The 20,443-nt window shown below is 41.3% G+C and overlaps 1 protein-coding gene across 1 annotated transcript in view; it reads right to left on the bottom strand.

Moving 5' to 3' along the window:
• The window catches only part of EFCAB5 (EF-hand calcium binding domain 5), a 105,377-nt gene that overhangs the window by 56,775 nt on the left and 28,159 nt on the right, over positions 1-20,443 (bottom strand). Inside the window, exons 4-6 of the mRNA XM_042255465.2 lie at positions 15,428-16,004; positions 4,895-5,051; positions 2,030-2,078 (exon numbers count right to left, since the gene is read on the bottom strand). Coding sequence (XP_042111399.2) covers positions 2,030-2,078; positions 4,895-5,051; positions 15,428-15,810 — 589 coding nt within the window. The 5' untranslated portion in view covers positions 15,811-16,004. The remainder of the gene's footprint in view (positions 1-2,029; positions 2,079-4,894; positions 5,052-15,427; positions 16,005-20,443) is intronic.

Below are 20,443 nucleotides of genomic sequence, written 5' to 3'. Positions count from 1 at the left end.
CCAGAAAAACATCTATTTCTGCTTTATTGACTATGCCAAAGCCTTTGACTGTGTGGATCAAAATAAACTGTGGAAAATTTTGAGAGATGGGAATACCAGACCACCTAAACTGCCTCTTGAGAAATCTGTATGCGGGTCAGGAAGCAACAGTTAGAACTGGACATGAACAACAGACTGGTTCCAAATAGGAAAAGGAGTACGTCAAGGCTGTATATTGTCACCCTACTTATTTAACTTATATGCAGAGTACATCATGAGAAACACTGGGCTGGAAGAAACACAAGCTGGACTCAAGATTGCTGGGAGAAATATCAATAACCTCAGATATGCAGATGACACCACCCTTATGGCAGAAAGTGAAGAGGAGCTAAAAAACCTCTTGATGAAAGTGAAAGAGGAGAGTGAAAAAGTTTGCTTCAAGCTCAACATTCAGAAATCGTAGATCATGGCATCCGGTCCCATCACTTCATGGGAAATAGATGGGAAACAGTGGAAACAGTGTCAGACTTTATTTTTGGCGGCTCCAAAATCACTGCAGATGGTGACTGCAGCCATGAAATTAAAAGATGCTTACTCCTTGGAAGAAAAGTTATGACCAACCTAGATAGCATATTCAAAAGCAGAGACATTACTTTGCCGACTAAGGTCCGTCTAGTCAAGGCTATGGTTTTTCCTGTGGTCATGTATGGATGTGAGAGTTGGACTGTGAAGAAGGCTGAGCGCCGAAGAATTGATGCATTTGAACTGTGGTGTTGGAGAAGACTCTTGAGAGTCCCTTGGACTGCAAGGAGATCTAACCAGTCCATTCTGAAGGAGATCAGCCCTGGGATTTCTTTGGAAGGAATGATGCTAAAGCTGAAGCTCCAGTATTTTGGCCACCTCATGCGAAGAGTTGACTCATTGGAAAAGACTCTGATGCTGGGAGGGATTGGGGGCAGGAGGAGAAGGGGACGACAGAGGATGAGATGGCTGGATGGTGTCACGGACTCGATGGACGTGAGTCTGAGTGAACTCCGGGAGATGGTGATGGACAGGGAGGCCTGGCGTGCTGCAATTCATGGGGTCGCAAAGAGTCGGACACCACTGAGCGACTGAACTGAACTGAACTGAAGGGAATTATATCCTTTTTTAATTAGTCATTACAATAAATCAAAAGAATGTCTCAAGGTTGTAAAAATTTTACTAGACCCACACCCACAATTTACGTTTTAGGATAACAGGATTAGAATTTAACAATAGAAAGAGCCTACCAAACCCACTCCCATAATATACATTCTGAGATATCAGGATTAGTCAGAAGGTTTTCAGGAAGGAGAAACTGTCCTCAAGCAGGATACATTGTTGTTATATAATAGGACAGAGTTTAAATTGAGTTTGTTGTGCAATCATCAGTTCCGGGTTTAAAGAAAAAAAAATGTTTTATGTGACTAAGACTAAGGAATGCAGAGAGGGAAAAAAAGATGTTTGTCCTTTCCTCCTCCTTGAGAATTCGAGACCCCTTTCTCCCCACAGGGACCCTAGACTTCTTATCAACCTGCCTAGGAACTGACTCTCTCAATAGGAAGTAAGTAGGTAAAGTCGCTCAGTCATGTCCAACTCTTTGTGACCCCATGGACTGTAGCCTACCAGGCTCCTCTGTCCATGGGATTTTCCAGGCAAGAATACTGGAGTGGGTTGCCATTTCCTTCTCCAGGGGATCTTCTCGACCCAGGGATCGAACCCCTGTCTCCAGCATTGCAGATACTTTACCGTCTAAGCCACCAGGGAAGCCCCTCAATAGTAAGGGTTATTACAAAATAATTTTAATAAAATGGGCTACTAGACTAAAAGAATTAAAATTCACGGACTGCATCTCTGCTGTTCTACATTCTCCATCTGAGAAGAGCAAAGGAGCTTGAGAACATCTGTAAGAACTTTGATAACGTCTGCCTCAATACTGGCTCTTCATCTTAATGCAGCATTCTCCCCCTCCAAAAAAAGAGATAGAAAGAGAGAGAAATATAAACGCTGTAGTAAGAGGCAGGCTTACCAAGCTGCAAATCTGGATTTTGAAAAAATTCATAAAGGACGTTCTGAATCTGCAAATCAAAGAGACCATATATTACTTTTCAATTACCATATATTTAGTATTTCAGAATAAAAGCCATCTGTAGTTTTTCAGTTTAAGTCCTGAGTAATTCTTCTGACCCAGGCACAGAAATAGTAAAAGTTAATATTTAGTTTATAGCATATTTCAAAGTATATAAAATACTTTTGCATGTATTTCCTCAGTGATTTTCAACCCTTTTGTGTGAGAATTAGGATGCTGATAGGATTCCATTTGCCAGCTCCAAGGAAATTTCTAACAATCCTTGGACACTGGGCATGATGAAGCTAAAGCACCTTTGGCAACAAGCTTGGCAATCCAAAGAATTCTCTGTAATTCCTCATTTGTCAATGACAAAATAAAATTTCAGAGCTCCTCTTGATCTATTTTATTTTAAAATAATACTATTGTTCAGATCAGTTTTAGGTTCACAACAAAATTAACCAGAAGATACAGAGTTTCCGTATACTCCCTGCCCCCACCCCACCACATACATGGCTTAACTCCACTATCAACATCCCCCATCACAGTGGTACATTTGTTACAACCAATGAACCTACACTGTAACCTCAAAACCCAAAGTCCATAGTTTATGTATAACTATGGGTTTTGAAAATTATATGATGACATGTATCCATCATTTTGTAATACAGAATTGTTTCACCACCTTAAACTCTTCTATGCTCTGTCTATTCATCTCTGTCCACACCCCGCCTTTCCTGTCTTCATAATTTTACTTTTCTGGAATGTTATAGAATTAGACTCATACGGTATATAGCCTTTTCAGATTGGCTTCTTTCACTTAGTAATATGCATGTAAGGTTCTCCCACATCTTTTCATGGCTTGATAGCTCATTTCTTTTTAGCACAGAATAATATTCCACTACCTGGATGTACCACATTTATTTATTATTCACCTACTGAGGGATGGCTTCCCAGGTGGTGTTAGTGGTAAGGAATCCAGCTGCAATGCAGGAAACATAAGAGATGCAGATTCAATCCCTGGGTCAGGAAGATCCCCTGGAGGAGGGCATGGCAACTTGCTCCAGTATCCTTGCCTGGAGAATCCCATGCACAGAGGAGTCTGGCAGGCTACAGTCCATGGGGTCAGAAAGAGTTGTACATGACTGAGGCGACTTATGCACTGAAGGACATCTTGGTTGCTTCCAAGTTTTGCTAATTGAACTGAACTGAACTGAATTATGCAGTAAACATCCATGTGTCAGCTTTTGTGTGGACATGAATTTCCAGCTTCTTTGGGTAAATACAAAGGCTCCTCTACCAGGGCTCAATCATATGGTAAGAGTATGTTTAGTTTCATAAGAGACTGCCAAGCTGTGTTCCAAAGTGGCCATAACCGTTTTGTATTTCTACCAGTAATGAATGAGAGTTTCTGCTGCTGCACATCTTTGCCAGCATTTGGTGTTGTCAGTGTTCTGGATTCTGATAGGTGTGTAGTGGTATCTCATGGCTGTTTTCAATTGCATTTCCTCAATGACATGTGTGGAACATCTTTTCATATGCTTTTTTGCCATCTGTATATCTTTGGTGAAGTGTCTGTTCAGGTCTTTTGCCCCTTTTAAAATCTGTTATTTGTTTTCTTATTGTTGATTTCAAGAGCTCTTTGTATATTTTGAATAATTGTCCTTTATCAGCCATGTCTTTTGTAAATATTTTCTTCCAGTCTGAGGCTTGTCCTCCTTGGTGTATTTTTAGCAATTCACTTTGAACTGGAAATATACTTGGTATTGTATATGCTGCTGCTGCTGCTGCTAAGTCACTTCAGTCGTGTCTGACTCTGTGCGTCCCCACAGATGGCAGCCCACCAGGCTCCCCCGTCCCTGGGATTCTTCCGGCAAGAACACTGGAGTGGGTTGCCATTTCCTTCTCTAGTACATGAAAGTGAAAGTGAAAGTGAAAGTGAAGTCGCTTAGACGTGTCCAACTCTTAGTGACCCCATGGACTACAGCCTACCAGGCTCCTCCGTCCATGGGATTTTCCAGGCAAGAGTACTGGAGTGGGGTGGGTATTGTATATAACCAACAATTATTCTCACATCTACATATACCTGTGTGTATATGTGTGCTCAGTCATGTCTGGCTCTGTGAACCCATGGACTCTAGCCACCAGGCTCCTCTGTCCATAGAATTTCCCAGGCAGAATACTGGAGTGGGTAGCCATTTCCTACTCCAGGGGATCTTCCTGACCCAAGGATCACACCCAAGTCTCCTACGACTTCTGCACTGGCAGGCAGATTCTTTACCACTGGTGCCACCTGGGAAGCACCTACATATACCTAAGAGAACATATTTATCTCTTAGAGCACAGTTATTTTCTGGAGCTAATGACATGGTCTTTTAGGGAATTCCCTGGCAGTCCATCAGTTAGGACTCCACACTTTCACTGCTGAGGGCCCAGGTTCGATCTCTCGTCAAGGAGTTAAAATCCCACAAGCTGCATGGTGCCGCCCATACCCCCACTCCACACTACAAAAAGGACATGGTCATTTAGCCCGCAGAAGTAATTAGTCACACACATACGAAAAACAAACAGAAGCTATGTCTGTCTATAATGAAGTTTGTGAAATTCAGCCAGAATTAATATTTTGGAAATCTACCTAGAATTTTCTTTTTAATATTCAAGAGAAAATTGAAGAAACTTACTTTCGTGGGCTAGATTTACCTCAGCAAGATCGGAAATTTAGAGGGAAGCTTCTAGCACTCTAGAAGCACTCTAGGTTGCTCGGGATCTAGCAATCGCTCTTACCACCCCTTCCACCTTACCCTTCACAGGTACCCTCCTCCTTACCACTACCATGGGAATCATTCCTTTGGGGTCTAGAATCCACTCATTGAACTGCTCCTGCAGAGCCTGTTTCCGTGCGTTGGCCACCTTGGCTTTGATGTCGTTTATGTATTCTTTTTGTTCTCGTTTCTGTTTAATATTCTCCTTTATCTTGGATACTCTGAAGGATGTAGAAATAGAAGACATGTTGTGTTAAGATTACTGGATTTGATTCAGATTGCTCAAATGGCAGAATTCAGAGTTCAGAGCCTCATTTAAATTTTCGACCTCTCTTTTTCCATGGATCTTCATTTAAGCCTGCAGTGATTCCCTCCTTCCCCTAGCACATATTCAATTTGGCATTTCTCATAAGCTGCCTGCTACTATTACTTGACTTTTTATAGAGGTCGGCCTTATTTTACTCAACGAAATACTATACTTAGGAAGTACTAAGAATAGCTCTAGAAGCTGCCATATATAAAAGCAAGATTGAACACACTAAGGCCTTAAGGTGGTGGGCCTCTTTTTTCCCTGGACATAGAAATCATCTTGGAAAGACTTTGATTCCAAGTCCAGGTAGGGAGACTGCATTTATAACAAGCATCTCAGGTAGTTCTGATCCCTTGGATCTAACTTTTGATTTCTATCCAGGAATATTTATCACCAATTTCTTTTATCTGGCCAGAGTCAAATACTTTTGACAGCCCTTAAGCAGAATAGTTACATTCTACTCAGACAGAGTTGTATCACTCAGGTTGAAAATGGGGGAAGAACTGTGGTTTTAGTCAGCCCTATATTTATCATCCACATTAGGACTTCAAAACCACCAGATGGGTTTTGACTGAAACACCAAAATGGTCCAGAATAATAAAAGTAGCTTCTGATTTCAAACATAATTGTCAAATAATGTTTGAGTCAGGTCTTCTCATGGTTCATCTGGTAAAGAATCTGCCTGCAATGAGGGAGACCTGAGTTCGATCCCTGGGTTGGGAAGATCCCCTGGAGGAGGGAAAGGCTATCCACTTCAGTATTCTGGTCTGGAGAATTCCAAGAACTGTACAGTCCATGGGGTTGCAAAGAGTCAGACACAGCTGAGCAACTTTCACTTTCTTTCAGTTTTCAAAGAAAAGACTAAGGCAATCTAACAGATTTTGAAATGCAAAAGACTTCTCAGGAGGAACTGGTAAATTGGAGAACTTTAATAATCCAAGAGGAATTAATACAGAGACTTCTCTGTAGCTCAGATGGTAAAGAGTCTGCCTACAATTCAGGAGATCCAGGTTCAATCCCTGGGTTGGGAAGATCATTTGGAGAAGGGAATGGCAACCCACTCCAGGATTCTTGCCTGGAGAATCCCATGAACAGAGGGGTCTGGCAGGCTACAGTCCATGGGGTCCCAAAGAATCAGACATGACTAAGCAACCAACGCTACTAATAATCCAAGGGGGGCTTCCCAGGTGGCTCAGTGGTAGAGTCTGCCTGCCAATGCAGGAGATGCAGGTTCAATCCTTGGGTTGGGGAGATCCCCTGGAAAAGGAAATGGCAACCTAATCCAGTATTCTTGTCTGAGAAATTCAAGGACAGAGGAGTGTGGTGGGGGTCACAAGAATTTGACACAATTTAGCGACTAAACAACAACAAACAATAATCCAAGAGAAACAATATAAACCTAAATCATTACTTTATGCCCATATAAGGACTTCAAACTTCTGTAAGATTTCAAAAATAAAATTTCAAGTTTGAAAATAAAAACAGGCAGGTTTTTTTTTTTTTTTAAAGTCTGTATTGAATTTGCTTCTGTTTTGTTTTGGTTTTTTGGCCTCTATCTAGCATGCGGGATCTTGGACTTTAGCTCCCCAACCAGAGAACAGGACAGCCAGGGAATACCCGCAGGCAAGTTGTTTAATAGTGCAGAAAGCCTGGTGTCTGAACTGCTGGAAGATAATTAGCATTTTAAAGGAAGTGCTAAATTCCTCTGATGTGACTACTAACCAGCCAAACCTCATCCCTTGTCTCCGAACCCTCAGTCTCTTCTCAGCTGGCTCTCCTTCTCTTCCACTATCTTTCTCCCTCTGCTGCTTTATCTGTCTACCTCTCCCTTTCCCACTCTCTCCCTCTCTTCATACAGCATGCATGTGTGTCCAGGAGCTCAGCGCTCTCCGACTCTTTGAGACCCCATGGAGCCTGCCAGGTTCCTCTGTCCATGGGATTTTCCAGGCATGAATACTGTAGTGGGTTGCCATTTTCGGCTCCAGGATGTCTTCGCAGCCCAAGGATTGAACCCTGGTCTCCTGTTGTTGTTCAGCTGCTCAGCTGTATCAGACTCTTTTGCTGCCGCATGGACTGCAGCACGCCAGGCTTCCCTGTCTGTCACCATCTCCTGGAGTTTGCTCAAACTCATCTCCATCAAGTCAGTGATGCCATCCAACCACCCCATCCTCTGTCGTCCCCTTCTCTTCCTGCCTTCAATCTTTCCCAGCATCAGGGTCTTTTCCAAAGAGTTGGCTCTTCTCATCAGGTGGCCAAAGTACTGGAACTTCAGCTTTGGCATCAGTCCTTCCAGTGAATATACAAGATTGATTTCCTTTAAAATTAACTAGTTTGATCTCCTTGCAGTCCAAGGTATGCTCAAGAGTCTTCTCTAACACCGCAGTTCAAAAATATCAATTCTTTGGCGCTCAGCTTTCTTTATGGTCCAGCTCTCACATCCATACATGACTCCTGGAAAAACCATAACTTTGACTGTATGGACCTTTGTCAGCAAAGTAATGTCTCTGCTTTTTAATATGCTGTCTAGGTTTGTCGTAGCTTTTCTTCCAAGGAGCAAGTGTCTTTTAATTTCATGGCTGCAGTCACCGTCTGCAGAGATTTTGGAGCCCAAGAAAATGAAGTCTGTCACTGTTTCCATTGTTTCCCCATCTATTTGCCTGGAAGTGATGGGACCAGATGCCGTGATCTTAGTTTTTTGAATATTGAGTTTTAAGACAGTTTTTTCACTCTCCTTTTTCACTTTAATCAAGAGGCTCTAGTTCTTTACTTTCTGCCATAAGGGTGGTGTCATCTGCATATCTGTTAAGTCGCTCAGTCGTGTCTAACTCTTTGCAACCCCATGGACTGTAGCCCACCAGGCTCCTCTGTCCATGGGATTCTCCAGGCAAGAATACTGGAGTGGGTTGCCAGTTGAGGTTATTGATATTTCTCCCGGCAGTCTTGATTCCGATTTGAATTAAGGTCTCCTGAGTCTCTGGCATTGGCAGGTGGATTCTTTACCACTGTGCCACCTGGGGAGCCTCTATACAGCTCTCTCTTCAATTACTGTATTTCCTTCCTGATTCTCTATTCTGTGTATTTCTTAGATCTTTTTCTCATTATTCATTCATTTACACTCACTGAGTTTCTTATTCACTCATTACACAAACATATACTGAGCACCTACTATGGATTCTGCCATTGTAAAGCTTAGGGTCCAATGCAGAACAGGTAAGTAAGTGATGTTGTGTAATAAGTACTGGGTGTCTCCAGATTCTCATGTATATCAATCAAAATGGATTAACAAAATTGAGTTTCTGTCACAGTTCTATCTGCCTGAAAGGCCTTCCTCCCTCTCTTTGTTTGGCTAGATCCTCCACATCCTTTAGGTCTCAGTTCAGACATCATTTCCTCCCTCTCATTAATGTCCACATTTAGAAACAGAACCTGGTTTTATGCTTCAGGGCCACTGCACAGGAGGCTCTAAATACAATCCAGATGGATATTTAATTTATGATGTAACTTATTCAGGGACTGAATAAAATTTCTCTTTTGTGGTCTGCATTATCTCAAGAGGATATCTAATCAACAGAATTTCATAGCCTCCAAAACTCTTAACTTAGGGTATTGTAGTATAGGGTAGACATAACCTGTAAGCAGATTCTAAGTGTAAATCCACAATCCACTTTTAAGGAGATTGGAAAAAAAACACCAAAAGTACAATGTGGTAAAATGCAAAAATTGTCACAAATTCTTTCCATTCCTGTAAGCAGGTCTGTGTGTATGCAATGTAGTTTTGCAGCTCCACCCATTAAGAATTAAGTCTATTTCTGCATCTCATCTGGCTGTGGCCATATAACTTCTTTTGGCCAATGGGCCATTAGCAAACACAGGAAGCAGAAAGTTGAAAAGTGCTATAAATTGTATCACAATAAAACTTATATAACAAAAATTGTATCACAATAAAACAGGGAAAAAAAGGAATCAATGTGCTTAAACATTGGGGTTTGCTCTGTTTCATTAAACTTAAGAGACTTTGCACCACCACCTTGGAATAAGCCTAGGCTAACCTGCTCCACGGCTTTACCAACAGACAGCCAACTAATAGCCAGATGACTATCAATTGCCATTTTACTGTAATGTATGAGTGATACCATGTGGAGCAGAGATGAGCCATGAGCCCAGTCCAGAGTTACCAACCCATAAAATCATGAGCAAATAAATGATTGTTTATTTAAACCACTCAGTTTTGAGGTATTTTGTTATGCAACCAAAGCTAGTTAATAAAACAGTCTCCACAGTACTTCCCTGGTGAAGAAGTGAAGTGAAGTCATTCAGTTGTGTCTGACTCTTTGCGACCCCATAGACTGCAGCCTGCCAGGCTCCTCTGTCCATGGGATTTTCTAGGCAATAGTACTGGAGTGGATTGCCATTTCCTTCTCCAGGGGATCTTCCCAACCCAGGGCTCGAACTCGGGTCTCCCACATTGTAGACAGAGGCTTTACCATCTCAGCCACCAGGGAACACTGGTGGTCCAGTGGTTAAGAATCTGCTTTCCAATGCAGGTGATGTGGGTTTGATCCCTGGTCAGGGAATTAAAATCCCACATGCCGTGGGGCAAAGAGGCCCGTGTGCCACACCTAGAGAAGCTCTGGCACGCTGCAACAAAGACCGAGCACAGCTGAAAAAGCAGTCTCCCCATCTTAAATGTTTAGAGATTTTTAAGAGTCCAATATAAATCTAACTACTTAAAGAATAGAAGTAAAAATGCTTTCTTGCCCTAATTGTCACAATCCAAATTCTATCCATTCAAGCTGTGTTAGGAAAATCTTCCACTTAGAGAATTTGCCTAGATTATATCAAAACTGAATGTTGTGTTTCATAAAAACTGGTTCTAGCCAGCTTAACTGGATAATAGACCATGAACTTTGAGCGACCCCAGTACACAAGACCATTGCTAGACCTAACTGAAGCCTCTTTTTCAGCTGCTAAACAATAGTACTTGTTTTCATCAATCGTGTACAAACCTATGGACTCGTTCTATCCTATATACAGTGTGATTGTCTTTAATTGTTAAAAGCATAACCATTATAAAGCTCCCTTCCTAACACTTAAAAACTCTAGAATCTTCCCTCTCTGCAAACTAGTCAGTGATTTCTTCGCTGGTATAGATTCCTTTGCATGGCAAGTTAATAAGCTCAGTTTTTGTTTGTTTGTTTTTAAGCTCTGATGGTCTTAGTTTCACAAAGCTAAGCTGGACTTCTTGAAGCATGTTCATATTATTCCTGTGAAGAGTATTCCTATAAAAATACACATATATCTACTTAATTATTATACTTAATTCTTATTTTCTTCTATCTATTCAACATATATCTTATTATGAAATGAGGTTCCTTACGCAAGGTGCAATGACAGGTTCTCCTAAGGATATCAGTTGCTGAGTAGTTTAAAGTGAATCAGCAGAATATCTGGCAAATCCTAGGAATTTCTGAACATCTTGAATCAGTTTAGTCGCTCAGTCGTGTCCGACTCTTTGCAACCCCAGGGACTGCAGCACACCAGGCCTCCTTGTCCATCACCAACTCCCGGAGTTTACTCAAACTTACGTCCATTGAGTTGGTGATGTCATCCAACCATCTCATCCTGTCGTCCCCTTCTCCTCCTGCCTTCAATCTTTCCCAGCATCAGGGTCTTTTCCAGTGAGTCAGTTCTTCACATCAGATAGCCAAAGTATTGGAGTTTCAGCTTCAACATCAGTCCTTCCAATGAACATTTAGGACTAATTTCTTTTAGGATGGACTGGTTGGATCTCCTTACAGTCCCAGGGACTCTAAGAATCTTCTTCAACACTACAGTTCAAAAGCATCAATTTTTCACCGCTCAGCTTTCTTTATAGTCCAACTCTCACATCCATACATGACTACTGGAAAAACCATAGCCTTGACTAGACAGACTTTTGTTGGCAAAGTAATGTCTCTGCTTTTCAACATGCTGTCTAGGTTGGTTGATCATAACTTTTCTTCCAAGGAGTAAGCGTCCTTTTATTTCATGGCTGCAGTCACCATCTGCAGTGATTTTGGAGCCCAAGAGATAAAGTCTGCCACTGTTTCCATTGTTTCCCCATCTATTTGCCATGAAGTGATGGGACTGGATGCCATGATCTTACTTTTCTTAATGTTGACCTTTAAGCCAACTTTTTCACTCTCCCCTTTCACTTTCATCAAGAGGCTCTTTAGTTCTTCTTCACTTTCTGCCATAAGGGTGGTGTCATCTGCATATCTGAGGTTATTGATATTTCTCCCAGCAATCTTGATTCCAGCTTGTGCTTCATCCAGCCCAGCATTTCTCATGATGTACTCTGCATAGAAGTTAAATAAGCAGGATGACAATATACAGCCTTGATGTGCTCCTTTTTCTATTTGGAACCAGTCTGTTGTTCCATGCCGAGTTGGAACTGGACATCTTGAATAGTCTTAGGTATTAATATTCCATAACTACCACATCTTGTCAGGTATTGTGCCAGATATCCAGCCCTAGCTGGAGTGAACTTGACTCAGGAACTCTACCTCTGTTCTTTTAACATTAAGAATTAGGATCAGGACTGGTGGAGAAAACAAGGACATCTATAGTATTATAGGTCCTGCTTCTCTGCAAGACTGTGAAATTCTAACATTAATAATGTCTCTGTAATTCTTTTTTTAATGCTTATTTTTTATTTTTGAAAATATCATACTGTAAAATTAACCCTTTTTGGTGCATAGTTATACAAATTTCAACACATGTATAAATATGTGTGAAAATGAAAGTGTTAGTCGCTCAGTCGTGTCCGACTCTTTGTGACCGCACGAACTGTAGCCTGTCAGGCTCCTCTGTCCATGGAATTCTCCACGCAAGAACACAGGAGTGGGTTGCCATGGGGTTGTTCCAGGGGATCTTGGGATCGTCCCAACCCAGGGATTGAAGCTGGGTCTCCTGCATTGGCAGGCAGGTTCTTTACTGCTAGCACCACCTGGAAAGCCCCATAAATATGTGTAACCATCATCATAATCAGGCTATTGAAAGTTTGCAATCTTGCTTTTAGAGCAAATATTTTTCATTATTAATTCACAGTAAGGCAGTAGTGACATAGAATATGCATTCCCAAGAGTTGCAGGGATCCAGAATCATAAGGAAAAGATACTAAAAGACGTGAAAAGAAAAGCAAAATGACACAAACCTAACCTCCTGATCAGGTTTGCAAATTTACATGTAAGAATTATAGTCCACTCCAATTCTATACTTGTCTTTCAGGAACCCTGAGGAAAAGCAATAAAATATACTGCATATATAAAACTTACAAATAGCAGTGATATTTTATTTTTTAGATAAGTGGTTACCACTATATAAATCACTCCAAATCAGTAAGAGTGTCTTCTCTATCTGTTGTAGTTAGACCCTGAAAAAGATGAATCCTTTTTGTTCAAGAGAAGTAGGCAGATGAAAATTTTTTGCATCAGGTTGAGTCAAATTAACACTTTCACATTATCATTAGATTAAGTCTTGACAAACCAAACAAAAATCTTATTTGTCCTCTTTCTTGAGCATAAATAAGGAGAACTCTCATTCCTGAAATTAATGGGCTTCTCCAAAGCTCTCTAATGGCTTGAGAACAATGCAAACAATGATACAGTTCAGAGGATTTAAAAGCAGGACTGGTTTTGCTAAGATTTCTGGGTATTCAAACTTTAAGTCAATAGATGTTGTGCTGCTGTTAAACATCCCTAGGATTTCTGAATATTCTACAAATGCCTGACACTGTCATATGTTGACATATGGATTTTGGGGTTTTGCCCAGGGAAAATAAAACCCTAATTCTGATAATCTAGGCAAAGAAAGCATCTTTAAATACTTTAACGCTTTCAAGATATTCCTACAAATTGAAGACAACACTCAGACTGATACAGAATAAGACAAGCAAATGGAAAGATGCACATTCCCAGATAGATACACATGTCATTTATTAAAGATGTTGATTTTCCCTAAGTTAATAAATTTAATCTGACTTCAATAAAAATTCCTATAATATTTGTTTTGGTGTTCTCTTTCCCCGCTTTTTTCAGGTAGATGAATCAATCCTAAAATTCATATTGAAAACTAACCACACAGTAACAGAATGCAGTGATTAGAAAAGAAGAACAAATATAGACTATTCTATGTTATGTTATTGGGTTCACTATGTAGCCATTTGGAAAAGGAGAAAGCTAGATTCATATCTTAAATCTTACACTAGGATACATTCTAAATAGATCAATATTTAAAAAGAAAATCAAAACGATGGTCATTCCAGAAGAAAACAAAGGATAATTCTTTTAACTTCTTGAAATGAAATGTAACAATGACTCAAAGCCCAGAAGCTGTAAAATAAAAGTAAATAAACTTGACCACATAGAAACAAAAAATCCTCTGCATGACACAAAAAAATGGCAGGTGAAAAATCGAGGAAAATATTTTTAACTCATTCACATGCTTTGGATAAAAGGAAAAAAATAAGAATGCGTATTTGCATTCACTTATGTGTTACACTAGGGCTTCCCAGGTGGCGCAAGTGGTAAAGAACCCGCCTGCCAGTGCAGAGACATGAGAGATGCGGGTTCAATCCCTGGGTTGGGAAGACCCCCTGGTGGAGAAAATGGGAACTCGCTCCAGTATTCTTGCCTGGAGAATCCCATGGACGGAGGAGCCTGGCAGGCTACAGTCCATGGGGTCGCAAAGAGTCGAACACGACTAAAGTGACTTAGCACACATGCATGATGAGTACACTAAGAAACTTGGAAAGATGTACTGAAAATTAAGAACAATAGTTATTTATAGCTGAGGGGGAGCACTGGGTAGATGGAGTATAAGAATGGGAGAGAGGGGCTTCCCTGGTGGTCCAGTGGTTAAGAATCTGCCTTCCAGTGCAGGGGATGCGAGTTTGATTCCTGGTCTGGAAAACTAAGATCCCAAATGTTGGGGAGATACTGAGCCAGTGGGCATCTAGAGAGAGTCCATGCACCACAATGAAAGAGCTCATATGATGCAACCAAGACCCAATGCAGCAAATAAATAAATAATTTTTAAAAAAGAATGGGAAAGAAAGTTTCTGGTGTCTAACTTTTTATGTGTGCTCAGTTGCTCAGTCATGTCTGACTCTTTAGGACCCCATGGACTGTGGCCCACCGGGCTCCTCTGTCCATGGAATTTTCCAGGTAAGAATACTGGAGTGGGTTGCCATTTCCTTCTTCAGGGGAATATTCCTGACCTAGGGATGGAACCCCAGTCTCCTGCATCTCCTGCATTGGTAGGCAGATTCTTTACCACTGCACCACCTGGGAAGTTTCTTAGTGCATGTGTGCTAAGCCGCTTCAGTCATGTTCGACTCTGCGATCCCACGAACTGTAGCCCGCCAGGCTCCTCTGTCCATGGGATTCTCCAGGCAAGAATACTGGAGTGAGTTCCCATTTTCTCCACCAGGGGGTCTTCCCAACCCAGGGATTGAACCCGCATCTCTCATGTCTCTGCATTGGCAGGCGGGTTCTTTACCACTTGCGCCACCCTGGGAAGCCCTAGTGAAACACATAAGCGAATGCAAATATGCATTCTTAATTTTCTTCTTTTAATCCAAAGCATGTGAATGAGTTAAAAATATTTTCCACCTTATACATTTCAGCTTTTGAACCAGATAAACATATTACCTATCTGGAAAGTTAAATTCCAGAAAGTGTTTCCTCTCATATAGCTTACTTTTCAGTACAAGGAGTCAGAGAAGAAACAGATAAATATACACTTGGGATCCTAGTGAGATAACTAAATTCATGAATACATGGAGCTTAACAAACCTCATTAGTCTTCATGCTGCTAAGTCACTTCAGTCGTGTCCGACTCTCTGCGACTCCATAGATGGCAGCCCACCAGGCTCCCCATCCCTGGGATTCTCCAGGCAAGAACACTGGAGTGGGTTGCCATTTCCTTCTCCAATGCGTGAAAGTGAAAAGTGAAAGTGAATTCGTCAGTCATGTCCGACTCTTAGCAACCCCATGGACTGTAGCCTCCCAGGCTCCTCCGTCCTTGGGATTTTCCAGGCAAGAGTACTGGAGTAGGGTTCCATTGCCTTCTCTTAGTCTTCATAGTGTCTCATAAATAGTGAAACACATAGTAGTAGCTCATAAGTCCTTTCTGAAGAACTATAAAATTACTTAAAATCCTGTTTGTATTACTATATTCTTTTTCTACTTGCTTTTTAACATAAGGAGAACTAGATCATCAACTGAAAATACCAACAAACTGTACCTGTTGTAAGTAGTGTTCGGAACATGTATCTTCAGGTCTTCCGAAATATCTTTCATCACCCTCTGATAACCAGACAGTCCTGGATCTTTGATATAATTAGGGTTGTTTCTCATTAAGTATTCTCCCAAATGGTTAATTGGGTCAAACTTGGTGGGAATATCAACATCTGCCAAAAGCTTCTTCTTTTCCACTTGCATTAACATTCTTTCCATTCCAGGGACTAAGGTGGGTAAAAGTTTGTCGAGCAAATACGCACGAGTGCTCAGTGTCATATTTTCAGTATTAAACCACTCTTTGGCCAAATTATCCCTGGGGAGTTTCTCTTCAGCCTTTTTCTCTAGTTCCTTCTTCAGATTTTCCTTATCTATGATTTTCTGATGCATTGCTTGGGCTCTTGCCTGCACTCTTTCTAAAAGATTTTTCTTCCATGGTTGTTCCCAGTTTGAATCCTGTGGAGTTTGATCTAAATTGAAAATCACTTTTGCAGGTTTTCTAAAGACGATATTCTTTGAGACTCTAGTTTTAGACTCCTTTATTGAACAAGCTGAGATTTTTGGCTGGTTCTCCAGGTTTAAATCTGAGGGAACAAAAGTGAAATGTAAGAAACATTAGAAGTAAATTTTAATCTATGTTACTCTAGAATATTATCAGAAAAAATTTACATGGTGTATTCAAACACAAGGAAAAGTAACAGAAAATCAGACAGCAGTGACTTTAACCATCAGGACATTTATTATTTTCTTAATCAACAGTCATTCAACAGCTCAGTGCTTTCATTAAGTACCTATCCTGTTTCTATTGCTCTTTATTTTTTGTGCTTATACCTCAAGATCACAAGATAGCTATTGCAGCTCCAGGTATCTCTTCTTTTTTTGTCTTTATTGAGTTTGTTACAGGATTACTTCTGTTTCATATTTTGGCTTTTTGGCCACAAGGCATGTGGGATTTTAGCTCCCTGACTAGGGATTGAGCCTGCACTCCCTGTACTGGGAGGTAAAATCTTAACCACTGGATCTCCAGGGAGGTCCCCAGTGCATCACTTTGTTATAGTAGAAAAGGACTGAGAACAAAGGGGCTTTCTCCTCTGGAGGTTCTGTTTTGTTACCCAAGAAGGGAAGATCCCAAACTCTTCACTCCAAGACTTTCCTTTACATTTCATTGGCCCTAATTAGGTTACATGCCCACCCTAAGCCAACAGCTGGTAAAAGGAAAAGGGGTTAATTGGGAATAGTTTTGATCAACCATAATTTATTCCTTTGTTTCAGGATTTAGATATAATTCTCTGATAGCAAGTGATTTCTATCTGCTACAAAATTAAGGTTCAGTTGGCAGACAGAAAGGTGGGAAAATGTCTGCTGAGTTAGCGATGAAGAGAGTCTGCCACACTTGTATATGTAAATATATTTCTTCCCACTCTCATGCTTACAACTTCTTTCAGGTTGGAGATTTTATACCAAGATAGTTCACTAAGAAGAGGCACCTACATTCCCTTCCTACCAAAATCTCTAGAAATGATAGAAATGATAGGGTGTGTGTGTGGTGGTGGGGAGGTTTAAATATTCATTTGTTTGGCTGCGTGGGGTCTTAGTTGCAGCATGGGGGATCTTTCCTTGCAGCACATGGACTCCCTAGTTGTGGCCCGTGGGCTTAGTTGCCCCTCGGGGGCGTGTGGGATCTTAGTTCCCCAACCAGGGGTCAAACCCCCCTCCCCTGAACTGCAAGGTGAATTCTTAATCACTGGACCACCAGAGAAGTCCCTGTGTGCATGTGTTTTAATATGAACATAAGAATGCTAAGAATAATAAAGAGGGCCTTCAGTAGTCAGAAATTTTGAAGGTCTCTGAAAAATGTAAGGTAAATGGCATTCAGTTCAGTCCAGTTGCTCAGTCGTGTTTGACTCTTTGTGACCCCATGGACTGCAGCACAGCAGGGGTCACCAACTCCCGGAGTTTGCTCAAACTCATGTCCATTAAGCCGGTGATGCCATCCAACCATCTCATCCTCTGTCGTCCCCTTCTCCTCCTGCCTTCAATCTTTCCCAGCATCAGGGCCTTTTCCAAGGAGTCAGTTGTTCACATCAGGTGGCCAAAGTATTGGAGTTTCAGCATCAATCCTTCCAACGAATATTCAGGGTTGATTTTCTCTAGGATTGACCGGTTTGATCTCCTTGCAGTCCAAGGGACTCTCAAGAGTCTTCTCCAACACCACAGTTCAAAAGCATCAATCCTTTAGTACTCAGTTTTGTTTATGGTCCAACTCTCACATACATACACGACTACTGGAAAAGCCATTGCTTTGACTAGACGGACTCTTGTTAGCAAAGTAATATCTCTGCTTTTTAATATGCTATCTAGGTTGGTCATAACTTTCCTTCCATGCAAAGAGTTGACTCATTGGAAAAGACACTGATGCTGGAAGGGATTGGGGGCAGGAGGAGAAGGGGACAACAGAGAATGAGATGGCTGGATGGCATCACTAACTCGATGCACATGAGTTTGGGTGAACTCTGGGAGTTGGTGATGGACAGGGAGGCCTGGCGTGCTGCAATTCATGGGGTTGTGAAGAGTCGGACAAGACTGAGTGACTGAACTGAGCTGAACTGATGAGGCACCCTAAGCTTAAAGAATGTATGTATGGGTAACAGGGGAGTGATTGATCTTTTTGTGTATCTTCATCCCCATTGAAGCTAATCATTAGGCACCAGAGGCATTCGCCCTTGAGCTGAGACTCGTGTGTCTGGGTGAGAGAGGCAGGACAATGCCTCCATACCCATAGGAAATGAATTTCCAACAGATTTCACTCTCTGCATATCTCACCCCTCCTCCAAAATTTCAGGCAGCAGGCTACCGAAAACAGAAATGTCATCCACAGAAAAGCAAACAGGGATTCCCAAATGCAAATATAAGCACACACATAAGAATCACTAAATATTTAAAGAAAACTATCTCCATGACTGAACAAATGCAATGGTTAATACTATCCCAGGAAGCACCATTAATAAAACAAATATGAAAGTGAAGTCGCTCAGTTGTGTCCAACTCTTTGTGACCCCATGGACTGTAGCCTACCAGGCTCGTCTCTCCATGGGATTCTCCAGGCAAGAATACTGGAGTGGGTTGCCATTTCTTTCTCCAGGGATCTTTCCAACCCAGGGATCGAACCCAAGTCTCCTGCACTGCAGGCAGACGTTTAACCTCTGAGCCACCAGGGAAGCCCTAAGGAGTTCTAAAAGAATTGTAATTAAATGGATATCCTCAGAACAGAGATATAGAGGAAATAAAAATATTTTTTATCATTTTTGAAAATTAAGAGAACTTAGAAACCTAGTGGTCAGACTTTTGTTTCTATTATCATTCTCCAATTAAAAAATGGGACTTCCCTGACAGTCCAGTGGTTAAAACTCTGAGGTTCCACTGCAGGGGGCACAGGTTTCATCCCTGATGGGGAACTAAGATCCCACATGTCACGTGGTGCACAGTGAAAAAGGAAAAGAAAATAAATAAATCATGGCTTATTGAAGAAATGGCTGATTCTAGGACTGGGGCAAGAAATATTTAAGAAGAGCCTGGAGTATCTTCTAGTGCCAGAAAGTAAAGAGCTAAAAACAACCTCTGCATTGATTAGGACATGCTGTAGAGAATCAGTAGCCAACTGAAAGCTCTCTCAAAGGCCAAAAATGGAACAATTTGAGCAACGAAGTAATATTGGATTATAACCCCAGTATAAAATAAATATCCATGTCTATTCAGAAAACTAAGATCATGGCATCTGGTCCCATCACTTCATGGGAAATAGATGGGAAACAGTGGAAACAGTGTCAGACTTTATTTCGGGGGGCTCCAAAATCACTGCAGATAGTGACTGCAGCCATGAAATTAAAAGACTCTTACTCCTTGGAAGGAAAGCTATGACCAACCTAGATAGCATATTCAAAAGCAGAGACATTCCTTTGCCAACAAAGGCCCATCTAGTCAAGGCTATGGTCTTTCCAGTGGTCATGTATGGATGCGAGAGTTGGACTGTGAAGAAAGCTGAGCGCCGAAGAATTGATGCTTTTGAACTGTGGTGTTGGAGAAGACTCTTGAGAGTCCCTTGGACTGCAAGGAGATCCAAACAGTCCATTCTAAAGGAGATCAGTCCTGGGTGTTCTTTGGAAGGACCGATGCTAAAGCTGAAACTCCAGTACTTTGGCCACCTGATGCAGAGAGTTGACTCACTGGAAAAGACTGATGCTGGGATGAGGGGTTGGAGAAGGGGACGACAGAGGATGAGATGGCTGGATGGCATCACTGACTCGATGGTCATGAGTTTGAGTAAACTCTGGGAGTTTGGTGATGGACACAGAGGCCTGGTGTGCTGCAATTCATGGGGTCGCAAAGAGTTGGACACAACTGAGCGACTGAACTGAGCTGAACTGAATTGATACTGATATAAACAAATACTTCAATAAATAAATAAATGGGGGAAATAGAAAAATCTCCTGTGCAGAAGTATTCCAAATAACTTATGTACTCTGCCCTCAAGGCACTAGAGTGTAATTCTCTTCTCTTTAAGTGCGGGGTGTGCATAGTGACTTCTCAAAGAGTACAGTTAGAAATAGGGGAAATAAAGAAACAGAGGAAAAAGAATAACTTTACAGTGGAGAAACATGACAACTACTATCTCAGTAGATGATCAAGGCTAATATCAACAATGAAAAGTCAACATTGGCTCATTAATTGTGACAAATGAGCTGTGCTGGTGGCATATATGATACGCTTGATAGGATGAAATGGCAGTAGCAATTTTTCTCTGTAACCTCTCTCTAAAAACCAATAATCTCAGTCACATTATGAATTTTTTAAAAAATCAGACAAATCCCAATTAGGGCCACTCTGCAAAAATACCTGATAGTACTCTCTAACACTGTCAAGGTCATAAAAAACAAGGACATCTGATAAACTGTTAGAGCAAAGAAAAGTCTAAAAGGACATGACAACTAAATTTGGTATCCAAGAGAGGTTTCCTGGAGCAGCA

Source organism: Ovis aries, chromosome 11 (genome assembly GCF_016772045.2).
Source record: "Ovis aries strain OAR_USU_Benz2616 breed Rambouillet chromosome 11, ARS-UI_Ramb_v3.0, whole genome shotgun sequence".
Classification (NCBI taxonomy): Eukaryota; Metazoa; Chordata; class Mammalia; order Artiodactyla; family Bovidae; genus Ovis; species Ovis aries.
The sequence above is the reverse complement of the archived record's forward strand: the minus strand, read 5'-3'. Positions and strand labels throughout refer to the sequence as shown.